We start from the raw sequence: 15,919 nt of genomic DNA, 5'->3' as shown, positions 1-15,919 counted from the left end.
AATGATGGGGTTGGGGAGGAGCTAGGTTTGAGGGGAGCATAGCTCACAGCATTACACATAGCTGGAGGGGAGCAGAGCTAGAGTGTAGTGGAGTGCTCTGGCCACTCTCTTCCCTCTTTCCACATGCTCCTCTCATTACCCACCTCTTTGCCCAGCAGCCCAGAGGGAACACTTCCTCCCTCCCCAATCTGGGGTAAGGGGGGGCAGAGCATAGTACTAGAACTGGGGGGGGGGACAGGGCACTCCATCTCTAAAAGGTTTGCTATCATTGCTCTACTATTGTCCATGACTTCCTAATTCTCAAATCCACTGACCTTTTCTTTGTTTTCATACTTCTTGAGCTCTCCCCCAAAACCTTTAACATCTTCTATTATTCTGGGTGACTATTTTTATTTCTCTTTTTCTAGTTTCTAAGCTCTAATATCCCCACTCTAAATCCTATCTCCCAGGATTCTCTTCCCAACTTCTTAATGTGGGTGGTGCCCAAGAGTCCATCCTGAGCCAGAAGCCCTTTTTTCTTTTCCTGGTCAATTTCATTTCCTTCCACTGTTTTTACCTGCTACCTCTATGAAGACATCTCCCACATCCATATCCTTGCTTCTAAGCATAAGCTCTCATATAACTAGCTACCTAAAGGATATTTCCCTATGGTTGTCCCATGCAAATCTCAAACTTAGCACCTCATGGCTCAGGAAGTTTCAATGGCTCCCCTCCCTCCCTCCCTCCCTCCCTCCCTCCCTCCCTCCCTCCCTCCCTCCCTTCCTCCCTCCCTTCCTTCCTTCCTTCCTTCCTTCCTTCCTTCCTTCCTTCCTTCCTTCCTTCCTTCCTTCCTTCCTTCCTTCCTTCCTCCCTCCCTCCCTTCCTCCCTCCCTTTCTTCCTTCCTTCCTTTTTTTTTTCTTTCCCCTTACCTTCCATCTTGGAATCAATACTGTGTATTGACTCCAAGGCATAAGAGTGGTAAGAGCTAGGCAATGGGGGCCAAGTGACTTGCCCAGGGTCACACAGCTAGGAAGTGTGTGAGGCCAGATATGAACCTAGGACCTCCCCTCTCTAGGCTTTGCTCTCAAATCACTGAGCCACCCAGCTGCCCCCCCCCATTATTTCTAAGAAAAATACAATTTCTTCCAATTGGAATTTAAAGTCATTCACACTCACTATTCTTCTAGCCCAATTTCATATTACTCTCATTATATATATATATATACATATATCTTTCTTTTAATAGATGGATAGATACATAGAGAGATAGATATAGATATAGATATAGATATAGATATATATCAGCTATGTGTTGCAGTGGATAGAGTATCAGGTCTGAAATCGGGAAGACCTGAGTTCAAATCCAACTTCAGACATTTATTAGCTATATGACTCTGGGCAAATCACTTAACCCTGATTACCTCAGTTTCCTCATCTATAAAATGAACTGGAGAAGGAAATGATAAACCACTCCAATATCTTTGCCAAGAAAACCCCAAATGGGGTCATGAAGAATTGTGCATGACTGAAATGACTCCTCCAACAACAACAACAACAACAACAACAACAACAACAACAACAACACACACTCTCTCTCTACATTCCAGCCAAACCGGTTCTTTGCTGTTCCTGGTACATAATGTTCCACCTCCTGCCTCCAGCCTTTAAACCCTGTCCTCAAATGCCTGGAATGCTCCCTCACCTGACCTTTGCCTCTTGTAAGCCCTAGCTCCCTATAAGCCTACATCTCCTATGTGAGGTCTTTCCTGTTCCTCTAATTATTAGTGTTTTTCCTCTTATACCCCAGAAATTCCTTTTGTAACCCAGAAGGTTTCTCCTTTCTCAACTGTTCTAACCTTCACTATGCTGGAATAATCCTTTCCACCAATGGGGAGAGTCTTAGGCATTTGCAACAAGCCTGGACTCCTGTTTACCTTTTGTAGTGACTTCCCTGTTTTGTCAAAGGCACCGCCATCTTCCAGACCTTAGAACCACCTCGGTATCCTGGCCTCCTCACTCTCCCTCATCCCCATATCCAATTAATTGCTGGAACTTGCCATTCCTGCCTCCATCTCTCCCATCTGACTCCTCTCCACTGATACAGTTTCCTCCCTTATTTCTGGCCCTCATCAATCTCTTGCCCAGATTGCTGCTAGTCTCCTAATTGGTCTCCCTACTTTAGATTCTTTCTCCAATACATTCTGTCCAACACACTGCTGCCAGAAGAATATTCCTTAGGCTCATATCTAACTATGTGACTTGCATACTCATTCAACTCCAGTGACTTCCTATTGCCTCTAGTATCAAATATAAACTCCTCTATTAGGCTAGGTGGCATGGCAGAGAAAGCACCTGACCTGGAGTAAAGAAGATCTGAATCTAGATTTGGCCTATATATACTTACTAGTTGTGTGACGCTGGGCAAGTCACTTAACCCTGTTGGCCTGCCTCAGTTTCCTCATCTATAAAATGAGCCAGAGAAACAAATGGCAAACCACTCCAGGATTTCTGCCAGGAAGACCCCAAATGGAGACATGTCAGACACAACAACAAACAGTAACAAATTTTAGAACCCTCCACAGCCTATCTTTCCATTCTCACTAGATGTCACTTCTCTCATACTTCCAATTCAGCCAAACTGGCTTTCTCTTTGTTCCTTCCCTATTACAATAGAGGGTACCACCATTCTTCAGTCACTGAGGCTCAAAATATTCATGTTGTCCTCAACTCCTTTCTTACAATTGTTCTTCTCTGATTTGTTGCCTTATCTTGTGTTTCTGTCTCCTAACGTCATTCAAATACCTGCCCTTCTGTCCATTCCCATAGCCACCATCCTGGTACAGGTTTTCATCTCATCCCCAGAGTATTACAAAAAGCCTTTTGCTTGGCCTTTCTGTTTTAGATATCTCCCAACTCCAAGCCAAACTCTATTCAGCTGTCAAAGTGATTTTCTAAAGTATAGACTTAACTATATTACTCCCCAACATCTCCACTGGCTCCCTATTATCAACAAAGCAAATATAAAATGCATTATATGGCATTTAATCTTTCCCCTTCCTATTTTTCTGGACGTTTTACTCTTTTTATGTACTCTATGCTCTAGCAACACTGGTCCTCTTGTGTTCCTGGCATGATTCCTTCCTGTGCCTTTTTTTCTTTTTAAACCTTTACTTTTTTAGAATCAATACTAAGTTCCAAGGTAGAAGAAAGGTAAGGACTAGGCAATTGAGATTAAGTGATTTGCCCAGGGTCATGAAGCTAGGAAGTGTCTGAGGTCCCATAGGACCTCCTGTCTCCAGACCTGGCTCTCAATCCACCTAGCTAACTAACTGCTTCCTCCCTGTGCCTTTTCAGGGGCTGTTCCCCATACCTAACAGAGTCTCCCTTCTCCTTTCTGCTAATTGGTTTCCCTTCCTTCCCTCAAGACAATTCAAATCCCCACCTTTTGAAGAAGACCTTTTAGTGTCTCCCCTTACCCCCTACCTCCCACTGCTCTGAGATGACCTTCCACTTCTATGTACATAGTTGTTTTAGAATGTAGCTTTTTGAGGGCAGACACTATGTTTTTATCTTTCTTCACATCACTAGCAGAGTGCCTAGAACACAGTAAGTGATAGATGACTCTCGTTGACTGATTGATTCCTTGACATTTCTTGAATCTGTTCCCTTCTTTCTATTTATTGTACAACCTAGTTTAGGCCTTCATTATCTCTCACCCAGACAATTATAATAGCCTGCCATTGGGTCTCTTGTAGTCAGTCTCTTCCCTCTCCCCAGTCTATCCTTTAAACAAACTGATAGTCTTGAAATGCCAGTCTGATCATGTCACTCCTCTGCTCAAGACACTTCCATGGTTCCCTATTGCCTTTAGGATAAAATGTGAACTTCTCTGTTTGTCATTTAAAGCTCTTCACAGTCTGGTTCCAACCAGCCTCTCCAGGATGATTACATGTTGTGACTGTTCATAAACTCTACCCTGCAGCCAGACTAACTTACTTTTTGTTTCCTGAACATTTCATCTCCTACTCCCATGTCTTTGCATAGAAACTTAGATCTGAATCTTGGCTGGTAATGTGAGTCATCTGGACTGTAGGATTGCTCAACTCTCTAGCAACCTTGATCTATTTCCACTTGAAGAGGGAATGAGACAGCATAGTAGTATTAATCTGGAGGATTGATTAGGACTTTGGTGAAGTCTAAGCCAATTGAAAGAAAGAAGGGGGACTTATTTGACCATTTATGTGTTTCACATGCCAGTCTGTTTATATAAAACCTAATCTATAATCAACATTTCATTAGTATAGATGAGAGCAAAGGGCCCTTCTAACAAAATGCACAAAATATTGATGTTTCCGGGGAAATCTTGGTACAGAGAATTACTGGCAAGCTTCCTATATTCAACCTAATTCTGTTTCAGGATGGAGCATGGCTAATGCAACCATAGCTTCTGCCATGCTTCCTAAGTCTGCTCTTCTTCCCAATTTCCTCCTTTCTGTTTGTGGCATCACCACTGACCTATTCTTCCATGTTGATAACTTTTCTTTGACTCTTCCTAAGCTCTTATATCTGATTAATTGCTTGAGTATGGTGTTTTCCTCCTCCTCATCTCTTGGATCTGTCTCCTCTTTTATCCTCACTGCCACCACCTTTATTACCTCCTGCCTGGACTACCGCAATATCTTTTTTTTTTTTAAACCCTTATCTTCTGTCTTAGAATCAATACCGTGTATTGGTTCCAAGGCCAAAGAGCAGTAAGGGATAGGTATTGGGGGTTGTGACCTGCCCAGGGTCACACTACTAGGAAGTATCTGAAGCTACATTTGAACTCACAACCTCCCATTTCTATGCCTGGCTCTCAATCCACTAAGCCACCTAGCTGCCCCTAATATCTTAAAAAACAAACAAACAAACAACTTTACCCTTTATCTTAGAGGAATACAGTGTTTTGGTACAAGGCAGAAGAGTGTAAGGGCTAGGCAATGGGGTTAAGGGACTTGCCCAGGGTCACATAGCCAGGAAGTATCCAAGGTCATATTTGAACCCATGGCTTCTCATCTCAAGGCCTGGCTCTCAATCCATTGAGCCACCTAGCTGCCCCCACTACTGCAATATCTTTACAGGTCTTCCCAACCCTAGTCTCCCCACTTCTAGCCATCCACCTTTCTTATTATTTATAGAATAATCTTCCTTTTTGCATGTCTACTTCCAGTCATGAAGCTCCTCTGCTCAGAAATCTTCTGTGGTTCCCTACTACTCCAGAATTAAATTTTATCTCCTAAATTTAACTTGAGCATCCACCAAGCTGTAAAGGCCAGTTAGTCAAATGTAAATGCCATTACAGGCTTATCTTATATTATTGTCTTCTCTACTCTCAATTTCCCTCACTTCATTTCCCTCTCCCTAACCTACCCTTTGTGGTTTTCTACCTCCATATCTCTATTCCTTGTCCTTGGAATGTCTTTACTCTCCCTTCTTACCTTTTGAGTTTCTAACTATTCCATCCAATTCAAATGCTGTCAAATCTCCATTAAGAAGCCTTCTCCGATCTCCTAATCTATAGGGATATCTCCTTTGGATGTCATCCTAATATTCTTATTTAATGTATAAAATATATCTCTGTGTTCTTTTCCCTCTATGACAGAAATGTCCTCATCTACATCTGGCCTCAACCTCTGTGTTTAGCACAATATTCTGCCCACTTTAGGCATTTAATTTTTGTAGAGAAAGATGACAGGAATCCTGCAGAAGCCTAATGCCTGCCTGAAATGACCTCAAGCTCCAGTACAGCCTCTTGCTTTGAAGCTCCGTGGTTTCTTCTTCCCTAGACTGAGACTGTGATTATCGAGAGATGATTTATTCAGAGAAACCAGATAACAAAGGGTCATCGGAGCTGCCCTACCCATCAGGGACTCTGATACAGTTGACTCTGGGGAGGAGCTCCATTGCTTTATCCAGACAGCCTGTCAGTTTAGGATTGGAGAGGGGGCAAGTCTGGGGTGACCTTGAGGAAAAAACAGAACCAATATCTCTAAAGAAGAGCTAAGGAATGAAAGGGGAATACTGGGAAAGGAGGCAAATCGGGTAGTAAAACAATTGAGGAAACAGGATCCAATATTTTGTAGAGAAAGTTCCTAGGGAGAGCTGGGTTTGATGCTTTTTTTTTGGTTGGGAGAAGGGGGTGGAGAGACCCCATACTTTTCCCTGTTCCAAAGGACAGTGGGTACTGCGAAGCCTGGCAAAGGGATCGAACAGAGCTTCTTCTCTTTTTTTAGTTTCCTGGGCCCTTTAAGATGCTCTCTCTTCTGTGGGTCTGGTCAGTGAGACCTGGGTCCTCCTCCTCTCCCATCTGTTCCTAGGCCTGAGCAGTGTCCTCATTTGTTGAAGCAGCAGCTGGTAGGCTGGGAGGGGGCAGAACTGAGTCTGAGCAAACCCAACTCCAAAACAGGGATCGTACCAGGTGACCAGGGAGTGGAGGCCAACTCCTCTCTAGGTGGACATTGGTGTATGCCAGCCCAGTACCAGGCTGACAGAGAGCATCTAGGCTCAAATCAAGAGAGGGCCTAGGCCAGAGTCCAGGAAGAAGGAAGAAGTCAGGATGGAGGCCAGGTGGGCAAGCACAGACATGAAAGAGGGCTGGATAGGACAGGTCATGCTTGGCTTTGCCACCCTGCAGCTCCATAGATGATCCATAGACCTGCCAGGAGTGAGAGCAGACACAGGGATGGTGCCACCTCTAAATGACCCTGAGTTCAAAAAAGACATCTGTAAGAAAAAAGCTCCATGGACTCTTCTAGCTCCCAATCATATGACCTTATCAGAAGGGAAGCAGTTCCATCTATGCCCCCCCCCCCAATCTCTCCTCCTCTCAGGGGCACCAGGATTTGGTTGAGACAGCCCTGACTAGAATGACATTTTTGGTACAGAATGAGTAGGGTGGGCACAAACGGGTATGCTGGGAACCAGACATGGGGTGATGAATGCGGATGGGATAGAGAGAAAGAGGCTGGCATTTCTAGAGAGAAGTTTCTCCCCAGGGCATGAGGACTCCAGAGTCCTCCAGAACTTGGGCAGCTTGGGCCAGGGACTCTAGCTCCTCCTCCTGACGGGCTGCCATCAGTGCTATCTGCTGGTCCAGGGTCTGCTGATGCTGCTCCTGCTTCCGCTGGGCCCCCCTGAAGGCCAGCACCAGGGCACTGTGGGCAAAGAGGCCAGAAGCACTGGAGGAGCCCTCCCAGGAGTGCCACATGGGCCTTCCATACCCCAATGGGATGGAGAGCTTAGATATAGCATCCCTTGTTCCCAGACCGCCCCCCCACCCCCCAGGCTCTGACTTTGTGTTGTAAGGTTCCTTCCAGGTATGACATTCTGGGTTCTAAGAGCCCTCCCAGCTCACATGTTCCATGTTCTACCAAAATGATCAGAAGTTCCAGGGGTCAGGAACATGGTCTACTGACCTTTCATGCACAGCCAATGGGTAAGGATTTGGGAAAGGAGGCTCACCCAGCTCAGACATTCTGGGGTTGTTTGTTTGTTTGTTTACATTCCTAACAGTCGGTCTTAGATAGTTCTAAGACAGAAGATGGCAAGGGCTGGGCAATTGAAGTTAAGTGACTTGCCTAGGGTCATACAGTCAGGAAGTATCTGAGACCAGATTTGAACCCAAGTCCTCATGACTTCAAACCTGGCGCTCTATCCATTGGGCTACCTATCTCTTCTCTTTTTTTTTAAAGACACAAAATTAGCTTTATTTCACTATTTACAGTCATTTAAGGCTTGATTATAGCAAAACATATAAAAAGACACCTTCCAAATGAGGGGCTGGGGGAAGTCCAGCTGCCTAGACTTACCTGTGGGCCTTGCAGAAATCATTAGTAAGTTCCAAGCACTGGGTTCGCTGGAGTCGCTCATCCTGGGCCATCTGTTCCAGTGAAGACTGTAGCTCCATTAGCTGTCCTTGCAGCTCCTGGATCCTGGTGCCCCAGAAGTGGGGTGGGGAGAGATGGACATATGAGGGCTTCTTCCCTGCCCCCTGCAAGGAGATAGCTATGGGGCAGGATATCCTCGGGGCATTGAGATGCCCCCCCTCCCCCTCCCCCCCCAGAGAGGTACTCACCGAGTCAAGGAATTAGTGAGTTCTTGCAGCATATCCTCTGAGTCTCGGGGTCCCCCCGGCCAGGCTGGCTGGTCCCCATCTCCAGGAATCTTGAGTAATGATATCAATCAATCAGTTTTCAAGGCATTGTCTTTGTGAAGACTCCAGGAAGTGCATCAAACAACTACTATTATCTTCATTTTATTATTATTATCTTTGTTTTAGAGACACAGAAACTAATGTCTTGACTAGGGAAGTGACTTTTCCAAAGTCACACAGGGAGTCACTGATAGTCAAGACAGTCAACAAATTCTTCAGTGCTATCTACTTTATTATGTTAAGTCCTGGGAGTGCAAAAAAAGGCTGGAAAAGAAAAAAGAAGTCTCCGATCTCAAGGAGCTCAAAAGTCTGGAGCCTGGAGATGGACTGTCTCATGCAAGGAACGGTATCAAAGATACGCAGAGTAGAAAGTAAGGGTAAATAAATAGTAAGGGTAAGAAGGTAAGAGGCAGTTAGATGGTGTAGAAGACGGAACTCCAGGTCTGGAGTTAAGAAGACTCATCTTCCTGAGTTCAAATCTGGCCTCAGACACTAGCTGGGCAAGTCACTTTCCCCTGTTTGCCTCAGTTTCCTTATTTATCAAATGAGCTGGAGAAGGAATGGCAAACCATTCCAGTGTCTTTACCAAGAAAACCTGAAATGGAGTCAGTCACAAAGAGTCAGAAACAACTGAAACGACTGAACAACAAACATACCAGCAAAGAAGGTAGGAGGAAGCCAGGTTATGAGGTGTCTCAGATATCAAACTGAAGATGGTATATGGGATCTTGGGGGTTATAATATAAAGAGAGAAGAGGGTTCAGTATAGAGCCTCGGGAGATGCCAACAATCGGTAGGCAGCGTAAAACCAGAAAAGAAATCCTGGGAAACAATGATCTGAGCCAAACTGACATTTATTTGTAGTAAGCTGTAAATTCCCATATGTCAGGGTCCAGACCTATCCCAGCTCTGCCAAACACCCAGAGCTTCTGTGTCAGCCCGTTATATCGGAGTCAAGTTACACAGACTGCCCCCCCCCCTTCCAAGAGGAGTGGTCTTCAACTCTTCTCAGCACGGGTGACAAGAGAAGGTCTCTTCTATGACGGAATGATCGATTCCATATATGGGAAAAGCCAAGGTCAGCCTTGTAGCTTCGAAGCCAACTGAGATAGCATAATGTCTGGACGCCTTCCAGCATGCTGGATGCATGCACACAGCTCCCCTCTTGCCAAGGCATTTTAGAGGGTTTTCTAGGTGATTGTTACTCGCTACGTCATCTTTATTGATGACTGATTCTCATACACAATTATTCAATGAATTAATAATTGGGGTTATTCCTGATCATTCATTCTATTATGATATTGGCTGTCTCAGAGGCATTTATACAACACAAAATAGTAATAAAACAATGAATATGTCCTAATTAAAATAGCTTAACAAAGTTATTTTTTACAGTAGTTCCTGGGTGAAGATCTAGCAAAGGAGATGGAGACAGATTGGTCAGATTGATAAGAGGAGAACTGGGGAGAGCAGTGTCATGGAGAACCTAGAGAGAAGAGAGTATTTAGGAAAAGAGGGTGAGCTACAGGGTCAAAGACTGGGGAGAACAAGAAGTATATAGACCAAGAAAAGGCCATTAGATCTGGCAAAGAAGGCATCATAGGGAGTATATGTATAACGCAGGGGAATTGTTACTCAGCTCCAGAAGGTGGGAGGAAAGAGGGAAGGGAGAGAACATGAATCATGTAACCATAGGAAAACATTTATTTACTTATTTATATTATTTTTTAAACCCTTACCTCCCATCTTAGAATCAATACTGTGTATTGGTTGTAAGGCAAAATAGTGGTAAAAGCTAGGGAGTTAAGTGACTTGCACAGGGTCACACTGCTAGGAAGTATCTGATCTGAGGTCAGATTTGAGAAAAATACTTAAACAAAATAAAATTAAAATTATATTAAAAAAGAGAGAGATCATTAGACCATTATGGAGGAAGCAGTTTCAGCTGAATTGATGAGGTTGAAAGCTGGAAGTGGCTTTTATCACTGGCTTCACATCCTCTTTCTACCATATTGGATTGCCCCAAAACTATTGGTGCCTCCATGGAACCCAAGGCTCAGTTTTGCCTTCCCCCAAAGGTGCTTACCCATGCTCCACAGCTGCTATCACTGTCACTGTCACTTTCCCCTGAGCTGAGGGGATCTTGGGGCCTGCCCTGGCCCAGCTGCCACTGCAGCTGCTCTAGGAGCAGAAGGTAGAGAGTTCCCTGTGCCCGGTGGGCTGCATCTCTTAGCTCCAGTGCCCGCTTCTCCTTCTTCACCAGCTGCAGCTTCAGTGTCAAGTCCACCAGGGCTTCCTGTGGGCAAGGGCATGGGCAGAGCTGGGTTCCTCCTGACTGCTTACCCCATTACTCCAGGGTTGGGCACTGAGCCCTCCCTGGGGGAAACAGACTTCAAAAGGACCATTTAGGGCACATTGAGTGAAGGATCAAACTGTGGTATTCAGGTTCCCCAGGACATATCCTGGGCACTGACCTACCCTTTGTGATGGCAGGGAGCAGAGGCTCAAAGATAAGATAAGAGAGGACAGTGACCTGTATTCCAATCCCATAACTGGCCTATATTTGAAGACTCTCCCAACTCAGCCATTCAATGTTTAAAGAACCCTCCCAGCTCCCACATTCTGGATTCCAAGGCCCTCCCCCTTCCCGGCTCTGACTTTATGTTCTAAGGGCTCTCTCACCTCTTAACATTCTGTTTTTTGATCTCCTTTTTTTCCTGTGACATGTTGCTTTCTTTTCTTTTCTTAAATCCTTACCTTCCTTACCTTACCTTAGAATTAATACTATGTATTGGTTCTAAGACAGAGGAATGGTAAGGTGTAGGCAATGGGGGTCAAGTGACTTGCCCAGGGTCACATAGATAACACAGCTGGGAAGTGTCTGAGGTCAAATTTGAACCCAGGACCTCCCATCTCTAGGCCTGGCTCTCAATCCACTGAGCTACCCAGCTGCCCCTAACAGACAGTAAGGGCTGGGCAATGGAAGTCAAGTGACTTGCCCAGAGCCACACAGCTAGGAAGTGGTTGAGGCCAGATTGGAACGCAGCACCTTTCATCTCTAGACCTGGCTCGCAATCTACTGAGCCACCCAGCTGCTCCCTCTAATATCCTTTATTATTTTTTCTATTGCCTTTTATGATTTCTGACACTACATTCTAAACCCCTTCCAGCTCTGGTCTTCTATCCTCTAAAGCTCCCCCTGATTTTCATAAGGAAAATCTCCCTTCTAAGATTATTCCAATATTCCATGTTCTAAAGTCATTCCTGTTTCTTTCTAAGAGAGTTGGAAGTTAAGGGAGGAAGAATAAACAGTGGAGGATTATTAGGGGTACACACCCTCATAGTGGCCAACTCTTGCTGAATCTGGGTCTTTTCCAGCCTTGGCAGCTCCAGGTTGGGCTGAGCCCCCAGCACTGCCTGGAAGATGGCTTCTTCCCGAGGCACATTAGACCCAAGGCCTGGTCTGGAGTCTGGCTCAGGGGACACCTTCACCAGGGCTTGGTGAGCCCGGAGCCTCCCAATGTAACTCTGTAGGAGTGCTGCCACCTCCAGCTCTGTGGGTGCATCTACACTGCTGCCCTCGGGGCTGTAAGAGACAGAGGCTTTGCCACCCTTGAGGGCATCAAACTTCGTGCCAGCCTAAATAAACAACCCTTTAGCTTCTCCTCCCGTTTTCCCTTCCACCTCCCAGGGCTAGCAAGCACAATGCCCCCAGGATCCCTGTACCTTGCATAGACACAAGCCAAGATGCCAGCCTCTGCAGGATCTTCCTCTGACAAAAGTCTCTGTGCCTCTGCCATGGCGGACTCTGCTTTGCCTTCTCTGGCCTGCAGGCCTGGGACGGTCCTGGTGTCGACTGTCCGTAAAGCCAACAGCACCCCATAGGCCTCCACACACTGCTCACTGCTGGACACAGGCCTGCTCAGAACACTCCTGGGGCAGCCCTTTAACCCTTTGGGAGTCCCTGGTCTTCTCCCTGACTCCCAGATCTCTCTTAGGGTATGTTATCCATCCCTAACCATCCTTGGGCACATCATTAGTGTCTCCTGTATTGATGTGAAAATGACAGAAGTCCTTGTTCTGTGGCTATTCTCCTCATCCTGGGGCCCAATTTCCTTTCTCAGCCTTGGGCCATGTCTCTGCCCACCTCATTGTTAGGCCAGGGACACTCTGAGCCTGACTCTATCTCCTCATTCCAAAGCTTCCATGAGGGCAATACTGGGTCTCACCTAGCGTGATCGAGGAACATGAGGTGGCCAAGGCTTTGGCACGGGCACTGAAGTTCACCAGGGGCAAGCTTTTTTCCCTCTGGCCCCAGAGTGATTAGCCACCTGACCTATCCATTTCCTTGCCTGCCCCCTGGGCCTCTATCCCCCTAGGGCCCCATGGCTATCATGCTCTTCTCATGAGATCTATTCCCCAGCAGAGAGACAAGCCCAATGTGCACGCCAGTCTCAGGGACCCATGCCACATGGAATGTCCAGGACCTGCTGGGAGATCAGCAATCAAAGTGGTTTCCTTTTTCTCTCTTCCCTGATTTGTCCACTCAGCCTGTTTCCTCTCTACAGTCCCTATCCTTTTCTGTTCTAATAAACTTCCCTTGATCCCAGACCTCTTCCTCTTGTACCTTCCATCTTCTGACATTCACTGATACCTCAACATCTCTTGTTGATGGTGAAGACACCAAGGCTGGCTGCTCCTTCTCTCACACTCCAGGACCCACTGAGCAAGGAAGAAGAGCTGATATACCACTCCTTGAACCCTATTGCCATGTTCAGACTCTCCCTCTGCCATTATCTCTCAGCACACACACACACACACACACACATCCCCCCTTTAAGGTTCATTCCATCCTCTCCATATTGCCAGCACCATGCAGTGGATAGAGCCCTGAGCCTGGAGTCAAGAAGATAAGTCCTACTTCAGATTCTTATTAGCTGTGTGAACCTGGGGATGTCACTTAACTGCTCTGTGCCTCAGTTTCCAGATATTTAAAATAAAAAGGTCAGACTAGATGACCTCTGAGAGCCCTTCTGACTCTAAATCTCTGATCTTGTAGGGTCCTTATTGCTTCCGCCTCTGGACATTCAGGTCCCTATCCTCTCTCCCCAATAATTTCAATATCTGACTTATGATCCTTTCCATCCTAATCCCTGACTTCTTTAAACATCTTAGAATTTAACTTCCATTTCCTCTGGCTTCAGGCCACCTCAGCAATAGCCAAAAGGGTCATATCTTAGATAGCTGGTCTAGGTGCCTCCCCAACAAGAACTCAGATGTTTACTCCAGGTGCCAGGTAGGACTTCTCATGAAGTCTAGGTGCCAAGAGCCACCTTAGGCAGGTGCTGGTTTTTAACCGTGTTGGCTCACCTGTATTGTAGAGCGAGGTGCAGGGCAGTAGTCTCAGCTTCCCTCTGTCCCAGCCGCATGCTCAGCCCCTCTGAGTGGCCCTTGTAGGCTTGCAGGGTTCCCAGCAGCATCTGGTTGAAGCATTTTAGCCTCTGGATAGTCCTAGGAAGGGAGGGGAAGGAGGAGAGAAAGGATAAAAGGTAGGGGTGGGATGAGTATAAATAATTTAGCCTAGTATGCCTAGGTGGCTGCCTTGAGAATGAGACAGACTGGGCAGAGAAGGACCCCAGCCTGCACCTCCCTAGCCAGGTTTAGACAGGTTTTACCTCCGGTGTTGTTCCATTTGGGCCTCCAGGTCCTGTAGCTCTGGCGAGAGGGGTGCAGAGATTACTGGACTGGAAATACTTTGTAGTTGCTGTAGCAAGGGATGAGATGCCTTAAGAGAGGACCTGAGATTGGATCCCCACCACCACGGGCATTCTGGGCACCCCACTGGTCTGCATTCCAACCTGGACTGAATTGGGGATTCTGATTTACTAAGGGGGCTTCAGACTAGGGGAAATAGTGGACAGGAGACCTTTTCTCATCTCCAATATAAAGGAGGCTGGGATAGGACAGGCATTTTAAAAAACCAAACAAACAGAAACAACCCTTACCTTCTGTTTTAGGATTAATATTAAGTATTGATTCCAAAGCAGAAGAGTGATAAGGGCTAGGCAATTAAGGTTAAGTGACTTGCCCAGGGTTACACAGCTAGGAAGTATCTGAGGCTAGATGTGAGTCCAGGACCTCCTGATTCCATCTGGTGCTTTATCCACTGTTTTACCCAGGTGCCCTGGTCAGGCATTCTTAACCAGACATGTTCATGGGCCTCCAAGGCATCCATTGACTTTGATAGGTTAAACACACACACACACACACACACACACACACACACACACACACACACACACACACACACACACACTTCCCCCCTATTAACCTTTAGTCTCCTTGGTGGTCCTAGCTTGTTTTTTAGTCACTTAAATGGATTATTCTCCTGCCAGTGAATACCTTCCAGGACTTCCTTTTTGGAAGGGACCTACGCCTGTGAAACTTCATTTCCCTCCTGGTTCTACTTCTGACTTTTCAGACTTCAACACCGTGCCCTCCCCAGTGGGCACCTTCCCCTCTTCCCCCTTTCCCCTTCCGATTCCTTTTGGTTCATCATCTTCCCTATTAGATTGTAAGGACTATTTTTCTGCCCGTGTTTATATCCTATCCGCAGTCCTTACACAGTGCCTGACACATAGTAAGCACTTAATATATACTTCGCATTATTCTGAGAAGTGGTCCATAGGCTTTCTTGCCCTGCCAGAGAGGTCCATGATATAAAAATATGAAGGGCTTCTGGAGTAGGAGAAAGAACTCTGGACCTGGAGTCAAGAGATCTGGGTTTGAATCCCAGTTCTGCTGCTAACAGGTTATTAAACTGTGGCCAAGTCACTCCTAGGGGCAGGTAACTGGCATAGTAGATAGAGCACTGGTGGGGTGGGGTGGGGTGTCTGGGACCAGGAAAACCTGAGTTCAAATCTGGCCTCAGATCTTTACTAGCAGTATGACTCTGGATAATTTTCTTAACTTTTTCTGCCTCAATTTCCTCATCTGTAAAATTAGCTGGAGAAGGAAATGGCAAATCACTCCAGTATCTTTGCCTAGAAAATCCCAAATGGGGTCACAAAGAGTCAGACACAACTGAAACAATTGAACAATAACAATAACATTTTCCTCATCTGTAAAATGGGGATAATCTTTTCACTCCCAACATCACAAGGCTGTTGTGAGAAAAGGGCTCTGTAAACCTTTGAGAGACTAGACAAATGCCAGCTATGATAAGGAGGAGGAGGAGGAGGAGGACAAAGATGGTGATGGTACCCACCTGGGTTCCCCAGAGCTCTTCCTCTGCTCCTGGGCTGCTGGATCTGCTCATGGAGCTATCCTGGCTAAGGGGGAGTGCTGGAGGCAAATCCAGTCTCAGCAGAGACTCATGCAACTCCCAAACCTGATGGAAAAAAGTGGGATTGGGCATGACCAGCCCATCCCCAATTCTGGTTCATACTTCAAACTCAAGACCTCTCCCTCTGAGCTTCCCATTAAGAAGTTGCTTCATTGCTTGGGGATTATTTAGTCTTCTGTAAATCTTGAAATCTTTCAGACTTGTGAATGTTAAAAATTTCCCCATCAGGGAATTCTTAATTGGAACAAATTCCCTACTGAGAAACATTCCCCATTTTGATGTGAGAACTCCCCAGGATCAGAAATGGGAGGACCTCTATTCCACCCGTACTTAAGACTGCTTTAGGGCAGAAAACTCCTTGCTAAACAAAGAAAGTACTTGGATCCATGCTTATGGTGGGGCA

General features: G+C 46.0%; 1 protein-coding gene across 8 annotated transcripts in view; it reads right to left on the bottom strand.

Moving 5' to 3' along the window:
• Positions 1-3,060: 3,060 nt before the first annotated feature.
• The window catches only part of USHBP1 (USH1 protein network component harmonin binding protein 1), a 38,196-nt gene continuing 25,337 nt past the window's right edge, over positions 3,061-15,919 (bottom strand). For 4 of the 8 annotated variants that reach the window (XM_016432368.2, XM_016432373.2, XM_016432367.2 and 1 more), the window contains 9 exons: positions 15,439-15,561; positions 13,847-13,935; positions 13,542-13,682; positions 11,898-12,074; positions 11,508-11,757; positions 10,258-10,467; positions 8,094-8,182; positions 7,828-7,950; positions 3,061-7,173 (listed from right to left, as the gene is read on the bottom strand). In XM_016432368.2, coding sequence (XP_016287854.2) covers positions 6,993-7,173; positions 7,828-7,950; positions 8,094-8,182; positions 10,258-10,467; positions 11,508-11,757; positions 11,898-12,074; positions 13,542-13,682; positions 13,847-13,935; positions 15,439-15,561 — 1,383 coding nt within the window. In that variant the 3' untranslated portion in view covers positions 3,061-6,992. The remainder of the gene's footprint in view (positions 7,174-7,827; positions 7,951-8,093; positions 8,183-10,257; positions 10,468-11,507; positions 11,758-11,897; positions 12,075-13,541; positions 13,683-13,846; positions 13,936-15,438; positions 15,562-15,919) is intronic. The other 4 variants (XM_056822274.1, XM_016432371.2, XM_056822275.1 and 1 more) reach the window with 4 other exon arrangements.

This window comes from Monodelphis domestica, chromosome 3 (assembly GCF_027887165.1).
Source record: "Monodelphis domestica isolate mMonDom1 chromosome 3, mMonDom1.pri, whole genome shotgun sequence".
NCBI classification, from domain to species: Eukaryota; Metazoa; Chordata; class Mammalia; order Didelphimorphia; family Didelphidae; genus Monodelphis; species Monodelphis domestica.
This window is presented reverse-complemented; position numbering and strand designations above follow the sequence as displayed.